General features: G+C 36.4%; 1 protein-coding gene across 1 annotated transcript in view; it reads right to left on the bottom strand.

Annotated features, from left to right (window-relative positions):
* Positions 1-1,660: 1,660 nt before the first annotated feature.
* The window catches only part of LOC126470013 (MAP7 domain-containing protein 1-like), a 262,871-nt gene continuing 250,672 nt past the window's right edge, over positions 1,661-13,859 (bottom strand). The window contains exon 12 of the mRNA XM_050097531.1: positions 1,661-1,874. Coding sequence (XP_049953488.1) covers positions 1,661-1,874 — 214 coding nt within the window. The remainder of the gene's footprint in view (positions 1,875-13,859) is intronic.

Below are 13,859 nucleotides of genomic sequence, written 5' to 3'. Positions count from 1 at the left end.
ACTGTTTTATTCAGGTAGTCTCAGGGATATGAATAGAAAGATTTTCATTACACTTATAGCAGTGCAAATAAATACCAGTATGTGCGAACAAATGGCACTATTAAAGGTGAACAAAACAGTTACCTTCACCAACAAAAGACATAACAAAAATGATACAGGTACAGGATTGGCAGACTAACATTAACCACAAACAAAAGATGATGAGCAATGATTGTGGTCATCATGTTCAAAGAATGTTCAATGAGATCTATTCACTGTTAAAGACGTTGTCTTCCAGCTATACTATCACCCATCACTACATCTAACCTTAATTTGGACTCAATTAGAGATTGTACATAAAGTTTGGCACGAGACGGGTCATTACATTACTTGTTGAATATATTTTATACGGCTAACAGACTTAGTTCCAGTTACAAAAAGTGTTTAGACATGTATCAATAAAATTCCAACACTAGTAAATGACAAACATTTCTAAACATATCAAATATAATTCACCAAGATAAAATATTCTAAGGAAGACATAAATTATGGAAGAAAATTTCACAAGTATGTTGTTCCATGGGATGAAACTATCATAACTTAACAAATAAACCCTTTTTACAGTATATGCACACATCTTTAAATTACATACAAAATTATTTTGAAGTAAAACTGTCAGCACAATAAATGGCTAAAGACACTTTAAAAATATAATGTGAATTGCACTGTTATTTACCACAAACTATTCATCTCAAAACTCTGCAAACTGTTACTGATGTATAATGATTTTACTGATAATGTGGCAATGAAAAGTTACAGTCAGCACAAACAAAAACCTTTTGACTGTAGACTTACTTAAGACTCCACCAATTTATAAATGTCCTGTCTAGTTAGGATGTTAACTTTACTTTTACTTTCACTTTAAAATTGATTGTTGATTCCTAATCTGCATGTAATTGAAAATTTGTTTTATGTATTGATAATGTTCAAAATGATAATGTATCTCTGTCATGTACAGCCACCGAATTGATTACAAAGAGTGATTACCACATTTTTTTAATACATTATAAATTTACTACTTTTATGTTTGGCACGAGATACCCAAAGGGTTCATAAAGTTTGAGATCCCCTTTCTTTTATGGTTTTGTAAAGTTATTCAGGAACCAAAATAAAATGTAACATTATTACAAGAAAGTGACATATTAACGAATGGCTTATGCTACAGTGCATATAGCTATGTGCACCTGTTTCTAGACACTGCAGAATGCGGAAACATATGCTCACATTCACTGAATACTTACAAATAATATAAAACATAAACAAACAATATGTATTATACTCATAACCAGTACAAGAAGCTATCTTTGAGTAAAACACAAATGATTTTTAGATAGCTCAGGGTGATTAACACATGATAACAAAGACAACATAGGTAAAGCAAGTCTTTGGTTTTCAGAGCTATTAAAATATATATTATTTTGACAAAAGATTTAACACATATCTTGAAAAATATACATAAAAGTTTTAAAATGTGTGGAGGTATACATTTTTGAGGTAAATGTTAAAAATACTAGAATGTGTTAAAGATGTTACTTACTTCTTTTGAACAGAATTGATCTGTGATGAGAACTCTTTCCTAAAATGCTTAAGTACCATGAAATAATGTGACAAATAGCATGCATCACACACTACCCAAGTCCATCAACACACCTTCAACACTATTGCTCTTTGGCATTGCCGATTGGTTTTTTGGAATTTGGCGTACAGTGGAATACTTCAGTTGTAAAACTTTTGCCAGAAGGTCAGAGTTTGCATTTTCCAAAAGCAGTATCTTCTTACCCAGGGCAGTAATCTCTCGTTCTTTTTCTCGCATTGCAGTTTCCAGATGCATAGCACTACAAATATAAAATAAATATATTATATTATTTATAAAATAATGCAAAAATAATTTTATAGGGACTGAAACAATGGTAGACTGGCAGTAACTGCTGTTTTTATATTTATAAATCATAGATTTCTGTCTCTGAAACAAATGGAATACATGAAGTTAGACTGCATGTCTTGTGCATAGGCTGCTTTTGTAAACAAGAAGATGAATAAAAATAAAATGCAATACAATCATATCGATATGAGAGGAATAACATATTTTTAAAACACCAAGTTGATAAAAATATGCTGTGTAGACAGCAACCAAGAGGTAGGTATCATATTAGAAGTGAAGAAAATAAAATAAAGCCAAAAACTAGAAAAAAGTGAGTGGGTGGGCCATATAAGGATGAGAAATCATTTCAAAAATCCTCTCTGATAAAACTTTTGGGTATATTGTTCACACAAATGATACCTGAAGGCCTTTACATGCAAATACCCCCAGTATTTTTTACACAGCAAAGACTGAAGGGTAACACAGTGTACTAGGGCACTACACTCTATGTGACTGAAGATTTTTCAGGATGAAAAGTCAGTTGACATGATGGTTCAACTTCTTTCATGGTGTCCACAACACAGCAGATGAGAATTTATATAATCCTTTACGCAACATCTGGATACACACAGAGGCATCAGACCACCATCATGCTACACTTAAAAAGTCTGCCAATGGCAGTTGTGGGGGTCAGCTACCAGACGCTGCCTGTAGTGGGTCACAAGACTAGTGCGCATGGCAAGACATCTGCTGCACTGCCTACTAGAGTACTCCTCTATATAAAGGCAGTGTAGCTGACACTCCTCAGATTGGATTCTACTGCTTATTGTACTGTTTCTAAGTTTTTTGTTTACCTGAATGTAGCTCAGTAAACTTTTGTTCTTAGTGACCACACTATTGGTTATGTCTAGCATTATGAAACAAATGGCAACTAGTGTGGTGGTCACTTCCATGTGTTCAGTCTATTTGGTTGTTCTGTCAGTTCTCGTGTCCATGGGGGCAGTGCTCCAATCTCTCCTCAAGCAGCAGCAGACTCATGTTATTATGAACTTGTTGGCCGCATTGACTATGCAGCCTTCCATGCCATTGGTGTATCCACTACCCGTGCCCCCTTATGATGATGCAGCAGAAGACTGGAACATTTACGAGAAGCAGCTTCAGTAACACTTCCTTGCTTTTGGCGTCACTGATGCCAACATGTGTCTTTGCTCCTATCTTGGATTTCCCCTTGAATTTACAAGTTGTTGTGTTAGTTATCCCCTCTCCAGGAACCAGCATTGCTTTCATTCAACAAAATGTGTAAGTTGTTGTTCAATTATCATCATAAGTGCACATGTCATTCCTGTGCATATTGAGTTCTATTGTCGTCAGAAACAGCCCCATCAGCCCTACTGGGCTTGGGCAGCTGAATTACACAGCTTCAGTCACAAACATCAGTTTGCTACCAATGCTCATCACAATTCCTATGCTGCATCACAATTCCTATGCTGATTCTATGGTCCATGATACCATCATTCGGTTGGCTCCTAACAAGCTGGTGTATCAATGTGCAGTACAGCACAATAATCCATTTCTGTCTGAGGTTCAGCACTCTCAAAAATTTTATCTTTTGAAGGATTGCTTTATACACTTGTGATGCATAATGATTCACAGTTTGTGTCTCACATCTTCCACAATTTCTGCACCCATCAAGCATTCAACATGTGACGGTTCCTCCTTTCCACCCCCAATCTAACACTGAGGCAGAACGGCTAGTCCCCACATCCAGGTTTCAAATTAAGAATACGTTGTGGACTCTTCCATGCATGATGCCATAAGGCACTTCCCACAGTTTTATGCTGGTAGGGGTCAGAGTCGAGCCAAGATAATCTGTGGTTGTCAGCTACATTGTGTCCTGCACCTACTCATGCCGCTCTGCCAGTTTTCGTCCGTGCGGCATTCATTACTGAGAGCTGGTGGCGATGGGTCGTTCATCACCAGCATCCTGGGTTCCCCACCCAAGTGGTCAGCACCTTCGATCATCGATGATGCAGTTCCACGAGACTGTGCACCCAGATGTTGAGGTGAAGCAGCAAACCTATTGCTGGTCCTCCCTTATGGTTCATTCAAAAGAACACTTTGTTTTTATAGCAGATGATGTTGATTCACATAAAACAGTTTCTTTCCAATGAAAAATTTTTAATTGCATCGAGGAAAAAAATATCTGCAATTTTTGAAAGAAACGATGGACAGTTTTGACTTATCAGCAGATTTAAGAAAGAAACTAACTGTGAGACATATAAGCAACGTTATGTATTGCTGTAGAAAAAAATAGAAAATGCAGCACAGAATATATTTCTGAAAAGAGTGAGGAAACCCCCAGACAAAGTGATACGCCTGTGAAAAACAATACTGATGTACTGAAATTTGCCCCTTCAGAGATCTCAAAGACTTTTCCATATTTCAGCAATTGCCATCTTTTTACCTTGATATGATGGATCTTATGAATTGTTTACTGCTTCAGTTTAAATAGTCAATAACTATTTAATATTTCAGATTATGTTCTGCCAAGAGTAATGTTGATCTATGCTTCTGCCTTTGTCATGCTCAGAGTTGATGAGATAGATCAAACTGATTAATGCTAGAGAATCTGTAGAATAATTAATGCTAGGAAATGTAATATGTTGTGATGATTTCAAGAAAACTTGTGAGTGTATGGTTACAGTGTGTTAATGGGAAAAAAATCTATTGTTTTGTCAGAGAACTGAAATTTTTCTATATTTTTAAAATGAGATTTGCGTATCATTAGCTACATTTGAAAAAGTTTGGAAATGAGGTAACATTTAAAGTACTTTATACTTCTGTAATAGAAAACTTATTTGTATTTGCACTTGGGTGATGAGAGAATTTTCTTATGTTTTGAAAGAAAACATATATTTTATTGCTTTCGATGAGAAAAATTTTTGCATACGCAAATTATCTTCATTTCTCCATGTCTCTCTATTTCATCTGCATTTTAAGGAAGTTTTGCGGGTGAATTTTGTAGCTATTTAAACATACTACGCAGGATTGGAAAGAAATTATACTTTTACTATTTCTGGCTAGAAAATATGTTTTGGAAAATCGATGATACCAGATGTATTTTTGGATTTCTGTCCTGTATAATTAAGCAAAAATGTTTGTACATGATTTTTGATGAATTTGTGGAACTGTTGTGCTATATTTATAGGAATTTGTGTCTGTATACAAATATTTAATGAAAAATAGAGTTGACCTGTTAGTTTATTATTGTCACATTGTGGAAGTGTGGTCAACATTAGAAGGATTATGAAAAAACTGAAGCATCAATAAACATTTTGTTGTGATTGGAGAACATTACGCTGCAATTTTATGTAGTTAACAGCTTTTTTACTCGATCCATATCACGTTTTTTGAAACGGAGTTTGTCTGTAGAGAGGACATTGTTTTTCAGACCACATACTTTCAAAATTGTTGTAAGTGAGAGAAACAAGTAAATGATGTGATAAATCTGAATTAATGATGATAATATTTTGAGGAGGAAACTAAGTGTTGAACATGTACTGAGTGATTACAAATTGAAGCCTGATACATTATGTTCCAAGTATTTTACCAATGTGAAGGTAATATATTGAGGGTAATGGTGAAATATTGGAAGTGACTACGAATATTATGATCTAATATTAAATACGTCTACATATTTTTGGATGTTTGTCAAATGTTGATGCACATGTGTGTGTGTGTGTGTGTGTGTGTGTGGGTGGGTGGGTGTGTGTGTCAGGGAAGATGATGAAAGTTTACAATATGTTTACTGCACTTCTGACAGCTATAGGAAAAGTGTACTGATTACGTCTGATGCTTATGTGAGAAAACGTGACTTGGGCTAATGGAAATAGTAAAAATATTAGCTGAAGGAAATATCTGCAACATTATAATGCAGCTGACTAGTATTTTGTACCATGGGAGAGTTTGATGTAACACAGCTTGATTATTTAAAAGAAACTTGCTTAAAAAGATCATGTGGTGCCATTAAAACTAAAAAAAAATATGTCAAAAACTGTTTTTGAAGCAGAAAAAGTATGGGACATTGTAGTACCTAATGCAATACTAAAACTCTATCTCTTTTCCAAATTGTGTATAAGTACTGCAAATTTTTTGACACGTTACTCTTCTGAAACACATCTTTATGGAATATTGAAATGCTGTGAGACTCTTCAAAAAAATCTTATACTCAATAGGAATATTTTGTATGAAATGAAATGATCATATGACTTTAAATGCGAACATTTTAGGTTACGCTTTATCGTGACTGTTATTGACATTAAATGAAACAAGTTTACTGTCACCAGTCACCGTTTTATTTATTTCCACGACATGTTTCAAAGGTTTAAACCTCCATCATCGGGCGGATTTACATTAGTTAGTATGACATTTGTGTGTGTGTTGAGTTACGATTTTTGGAGGAACTTGTGGCACTGCCTAGTGGAGAAACAAGACACTATTTCAGAACATGGTTTTGGATTTCTTCTGACAAAAAATTAAACTGATATCTAATGGTAAACATAAAATAAGTAAACTAGAGTACCTCCAGTGGTCACAGGTTCCTTTCGCTGTTGTAACACGTCACATTTGTAAACAAATATGGCATCTGGAATCTGCTGGGTGCAAGGTTCGTATAGCAGAATACAAGAGATAATCGCAAAGTGCAAAGAACATACATTGTAACAACATTATTACAGAATAATTGTTTAAAGCATTTTGAGGTGTTTGTTTTGAGGTGTCGAATTTATGTGTGTGTACTTCAGGTGGCATATAAATCCAGTTTTGACAAGTTAAAACGGTTTAACATTCATACTCATTTATACAATCAGGTGAAATGTTAAAATGGCTTAAACGTCATACTTGTAAAAAACAATCAGGTGAGATGTTACAGACTTGAAGTACAATAATCATATTGGCTACAGCAGTAAAATCATACATAGATGACACTATTTGATTGGGATTAATAGACAGATGAAAGAGGCTGGAGGCAGAAGGAGAGGAAGAGAGAGAGAAAGTGTGTGTGTGTGTGTGTGTGTGTGTGTGTGTGTGTGTGTGTGTGTGTGTGAGAGAGAGAGAGAGAGAGAGAGAGAGAGAGAGGGTGGAAAGAGTGATTATATAAGAGCAAACATTTACATGGCAAGGGGTCTTAAGATTACATGTTACATATATTACCTGCCTAAAGGTTGGGGTAATACATTGGTTAATGCTATAAAATATGCAGATAGATATACAATTTGTGCCAGTAGTTGATGCACATACAGTTTCAAGCTGACAAGGGGTACAAGCTTTTGGTGTGATGAATTATCTGGAAATGAGGTCAATCTCTTGTACTCTTGGCGGCTATAAATATTTATAGTAAATATTAAGGTGTGTGCACGTGTATGTGTGTGTGTGTGTGTGTGTGTGTGTGTGTGTGTGTGTGTGTGTGTGCATTTTTAAGAATGTAGGCAGTTGCTGAAAACAGAAATGATACTATTGTAAATATTGTCATTTAAGATGGATTGCGGTTGTTTCGTTTGGTGTCTGTATATTTGTGTATGTGTTGTGTTGTCATTGCAACCTTTTCTGCACAGTTTTTGTACTCGAAAATTGCCTTGATTGCCTGACTGGGCAGATTAACATTAAATGCGAACATTTGAGATTAGGATTTACCATGACTGTTATTGACATAATGTCGACAAAACACATACACTTGAATAGGAATTGTCTCAAGAATAACGTCATTCCAAGTTATGTCAAGATTGACATCAAAACAAACATGACAACTACAAAGAAAACACTAGAAAACGTACAAAAACTCTGGATGAAAAATGAACTGAAAGAACTTTATATTAAAAAACAAATGTTCAACACACAGTTTCATAAGGCAGAATTACAGTTGGGAAAGTTGCTTCATAGATTAGAATATGATTCCATAACCAAAAAAGAGTACACTGAGTTCATCGTACAGAAAATGAAAGCTACAAAGAAGAAAAAACTAGCCAATCTTATAAAGCAACAATTAACTCCCAAACTGAACCAAAACAGTTGAAAGAAACACATTCTACACACCTTTCCTCAACAATACGAACATAATATTCGCTGCAGAAGAAGAGGCACTATTTTGCAAAGGCTTAAAACATAACGTTCAAGCTCCACTGAACCAAAACAACCAAGAAAAGCTCATCACTTGTGTCACACAGATCTCGACCATAGCCTTTAAGAAGCAAATTGACAGAATAGCAACCAGCCACAAAATTAATGAAATCATTGAAAAGGAAATTGTAAAACCATTCCCAGCATACAAGAAATGAGAAGTAGCCCTTGCACGTACCATTAAGACTAAATTAAACATGAATAATGCAATAATTGTAAAAGCTGACAAGGGCAACACAACTGTTGTAATGGACAGGGCAACATACATAGAAAAAACTTTAGACTTCTTCCAAACCAGCAACATAACAGAAATACATAAAGATCCAACTGCCAGAATACAAAAGGAGATTAAACACATTTCAAACAACATTAATTTTTACTCACCATCCAAGAAGCAAGAAACATTGTAACAAAGAGCCCACACTCCTTGCCTTAGGTTACAACCAAAGATCCACAAAAATGGGACCCCCATCAGGCCTATAGTGAACTGTAGGAACAGCCCAACATTCAAACTCAATAAAATGCTCTTCAGAATTCTCAAAGAAGCATACACATTCAGTAACGAGAGAACACTTAAAAACACAACAGAATTCACACAATATGTCAAAAACAGACAAGTACCTGATGGAGCCACACTTGCCTCATTTGATGTACAAAACTTTTATTCCTCTGTGCCAATAGTTTCCACACTGCAGATAGTCAATGACAACTTACATAAACACAAAAAAATCCCTTCAACTCACATTACTGAACTAATGGACCAGCTTGAATTCACACTTTCACACAACTATTTTAAATTTAACAAAAAAATCTACAAACAAACAGATGGTCTGGCAATGGGCTCAAATCTTTCGGATTGCAAGCAGAAATATTTATAAGTAACCTAGAAGACAAAATCCTGACTTCCAATCACCACATCCTCAAAAATATCATCTACTACTACAGATATGTAGATGATACCATCAATTTAATCAAAGGCACTAAAGATAACATCAGTGAGTTGAACCAGTTTGAAATTTATCGGAAGCCTACCACAACACATACCACAAGCCACAACTCCTCTAGTCACACCGCAGCACACAAAATGGCAGCATTCTGGTACATGATTAATAGAGTTATCCAACTACCACTCTCTGAAGACAAATGTGACCAAGAAATTGAAATAATAAAACAAACAGCTATTGAAAATGGTTAAAACAGCTCCATAGTAGACACCCTAAAACACTCAATAATGGCAAAGCAATCACAACACAAAAAACAAAAAGAAAATAAAATCTTCCATACAATCCCTTTTCTAGGTGACATTTCATACCAGATTGCCAATGTCTTCAAACAAAAAGGCATAAGCATATCCTTTACAACAGACAACAATATTGGACAGAAGTTACCCCACAACATCGGCACACGAAACCCACTTCATCACACAGGTGTGTACAAAATTGAATGTTTGGACTGTGACTGCTTCTAAATAGGGCAAACAGGCAGATCATTTGAAATTAGATTCCAGGAACACATGGCAGCACTAAAAAACAAAAAGTACCACACATCAGCAATAGCTACCCACCTGCATGAAACAAAACACCATGTTAAGAACACAAGTATTAGCATCCTACACATCCAGCCAGAAGGCACAAAACTAGACATCCTCGAAACACACCAAACATATAAACACCAAACGAAACAACCGGAGTCCATCTTAAATGACAAAAATGACAATATTTACAATAGTATCATCTCTGTTTTCAGCAACTGCCTACATTCTTAAACACACACACACACACACACACACACACACACACACACACACACACACACACATGCACACACCTTAATATTTACCATAAATATTGACAGCCGCCAAGAGTCATTTACAGATAATTCATCACACCAACAGCTTGTACCCCTTCTCAGCTTGAAACTGTATGAACATCAACTACTGGCACACGCTGTATAACTATCTGCATATTTTATAACATTAACCAACATATTACCCCAACCTTTAGGCAGCTAATATACCGGGTGGTCAAAAAATCAGTATAAATTTGAAAACTTAATAAACCACGAAATAATGTAGATAGAGAGGTAAAAATTGACACACATGCTTGGAATGACATGAGACGTACACCGATATGTTACAGAATCGCATCATCCCCAGCCTGGCTAATAAATACCTGCTGGAACATACGATGTTCATGCAGGATAGCGCTCCACACCATATTGCTAACGCATGAAAGATCTCTTGCGCGCATTGTTTGGTGATGATCGTGTGCTCAGCCGCCACTTTCATCATGCTAGGCCTCCCAGGTCCCCAGACCTCAGTCCGTGCGATTATTGGCTTTGGGGTTACCTGAAGTCGCAAGTGTCATCCAATGCCAATGCCTCACCATAACTCCGGACATGCTTTACAGTGCTGTTCACAACATTATTCCTCGACTACAGCTATTGTTGAGGAATGATGGTGGACATATTGAGCATTTCCTGTAAAGAGCATCATCTTTGCTTCGCTTTACTTTGTTATCCTAATTATTGCTATTCTGATCAGATGAAGCGCTATCTGGCGGACATTTTTTGAACTTTTGTATTTTTTGGTTCTAATAAAACCCCATGTCATTCCAAGCATGTGTGTCAATTTGTACCTCTCTATCTACATCTACATTTATACTCCGCAAGCCACCCCACGGTGTGTGGCGGAGGGCACTGTCATTATCTCCCTTTCCTGTTCCAGTCTCCTATGGTTCGCAGGAAGAACGACTGCCGGAAAGACTCCATGCGTGCTCGAATCTCTCTAATTTTACATTCATGATCTCCTCGGGAGGTATAAGTAGGGGGAAGCAATATATTCGACACTTCATCCAGAAACGCACCCTCTCGAAACTTGGACAGTAAACTACACTGCGATGCAGAGCCCCTCTCTTGCAGAGTCTGCGACTTGAGTTTACTAAACATCTCCGTGACGCTATCACGCTGACCAAATAGCCCAGTGACAAAATGTGCCGCTCTTCTTTGGATCTTCTCTATCTCCTCTGTCAACCCAACTTGGTACAGACCCCACACTGATGAGCAACACTCAAGTACAGGTCAAACGAGTGTTTTGTAAGCCACCTCCTTTGTTGATGGACTACATTTTCTAAGGACTCTCCCAACGAATCTCAACCTGGTACTCGCCTTACCAACAATTAATTTTATATGATCATTCCACTTCAAATCGTTCTGCACATATACTCCCAGATATTTTACAGAAGTAACTGCTACCAGTGTTTGTTCCGCTATCATATAATCATACAATAAAGGATCCTTCTTTCTTTGTATTCGCAATACATTACATTTGTCTATGTTAAGGGTCAGTTGCCACTCCCTGCACCAAGTGCCTATCCGCTGCAAATTTTCCTGCATTTTGCTGTGTCTAATATTTTCTGGGTCTCATGAACAAATAATGCGAGTTGGGTCACACAGGATCGCTGTTTCCGGAATCCATGTTGATTCCTACAGAGTAGATTCTGGGTTTCCAGAAACGACATGATACGTGAGCAAAAAACATGTTCTAAAATTCTACAACAGATCAATGTCAGAGATATAGGTCTATAGTTTTGCGCATCTGCTCGACGACCCTTCTTGAAAACTGGAACTACCTGTGCTCTTTTCCAATCACTTGGAACCTTCCGTTCCATTAGAGACTTGCGGTACACAGCTGTTAGAAGGGAGGCAAGTTCTTTCGCGTACTCTGTGTAGAGTTGAATTGGTATCCCGTCAGGTCCAGTGGACTTTCCTCTGTTGAGTGATTCCAGTTGCTTTTCTATTCCTTGGACACTTATTTCGATGTCAGCCATTTTTTGTTTGTGCGAGGATTTAGAGAAGGAACTGCAGTGTGATCTTCTTCTGTGAAACAGCTTTGGAAAAAGGTGTTTAGTATTTCGGCTTTACGCGTGTCAACCTCTGTTTCAATGCCATCATCATCCCGGAGTGTCTGGAGATGCTGTTTCGAGCCACTTACTGATTTAACATAAGAACAGAACTTCCTAGGATTTTCTGTCAAGTCAGTACATAGAATTTTACTTTCGAATTCACTGAACACTTCACGCATAGCCCTCCTTATGCTAACTTTGGCATCGTTTAGCTTCTGTTTGTCTGGGAGGTTTTGGCTGCATTTAAACTTGCAGTGAAGCTCTCTTTGCTTTTGCAGTAATACCCTAACTTCGTTGTTGAACCATGGTGGGTTTTTCCTGTCTATCTACATTATTCCGTGATTTATTCAGTTTTCAAATTTATAATGACTTCTTGATCACCCGGTATGTAACATGTAATCTTAAGACCCCTTGCCATGTAAATGTTTGCTCTTATATAATCACTCTTTCCACCCTCTCTCTCTCTCTCTCTCTCTCTCTCTCTCTCACACACACACTCTCACTTTCTCTCTCTCTTCCTCTCCTTCTGCCTCCAGCCTCTTACATCTGTCTATTAATCCCAATCAAATAGTGTCATCTATGTATGATTTTACTGCTGTAGCCAATATGATTATTGTACTTCAAGTCTGTAACATCTCACCTGATTGTTTTTTACAAGTATGACGTTTAAGCCATTTTAACATTTCACCTGATTGTATAAACGAGTACGAATTTGTAGTCACTTCCAATATTTCACCATTACCCCCAATATATTACCTTCACATTGGTAAAATACATTAGATATCAGTTTAATTTTTTGTCAGAAGAAATCCAAAGCCACGTTCTGAAATAGTGTCCTGTTTCTCCACTAGCCAGTGCCACAAGTTCCTCCAAAAATCGTAACTCAACACACACACAAATGTCCTAATGTAAATCCACCTGATGATGGAAGTTTAAACCTTTGAAATGCGTCATGGAAATAAATAAAACGGTGACTGGTAACAGTAAACTTGTTGTTTCATTTAATGATCATATGAAATTTTTGGCTGAGAGATGCCATCTGGGTTTTTTTGGCCACCTACTGCACCTTTTTTTTTTTTTTAATTATTTTTTTTATGCGACTTTGGTGGCTTATATGTTGATGATGATGTGGACCACATAATAACCACTGCCAAGCTACGTAAAGTCTTTGCCTTGACCAGGAACCAAGCCTGAGTCTCCCCCACTGTAGTCAGCCTTGCTGACCACTCAGCTATGGAGGTGGACACTATTTTGTATGAAATTTAATTTTTGTTTTACTTCTAATTAATAGTCATTTTCTTATGCCATTCTTGAGATAGGTGATGCTGTTTGATTAGTTAGAGTGAAATGCTTTTCATACACCAATCTTCTGTAGTTATTGAAATACAAGTTCTTTACCAATCATAATAATTGTTGGATTGCCCACTGTGTCTGTGAAACTGAAATAATTTTGATTTCTAATTAATTTTTGAGTAATAGTATAAATTTTGCAATGCTTTTGCACAAAAATTTGCCAATTCTGCTATTTTTGTGTAAGTATAGACGAATTATTTTTCTTATGAGAAGGATATAAATTTTTAATTTTTTTCAGTTGTTGCTATTGGCAAATTAAATATTCACCATTATCAAATAACAATTATGAAAGATTTTGACTTGAAAGCCTCAACAATATTATGTAAGTGTATAGCTCTGTTTTCTTTGAAGAAACAAATCTGCAATACAATTAGCTATTTCAATATTTATGTGATTTATGTCAGCTAAATGTTACTGTACAAATTCTTGAATCTTGAAAAGTCAGATATTTTTAAAAATTTTACATGAAATATGAAAATAGCATTAGCAAGAACTGATTTTAGCAGTAGTATATAGCTGTAGCAATTGTA

Source organism: Schistocerca serialis, chromosome 1 (genome assembly GCF_023864345.2).
Source record: "Schistocerca serialis cubense isolate TAMUIC-IGC-003099 chromosome 1, iqSchSeri2.2, whole genome shotgun sequence".
NCBI classification, from domain to species: Eukaryota; Metazoa; Arthropoda; class Insecta; order Orthoptera; family Acrididae; genus Schistocerca; species Schistocerca serialis.
Note: the sequence above shows the minus strand (reverse complement) of the source record. Positions and strands in the feature narration are given on the sequence as shown.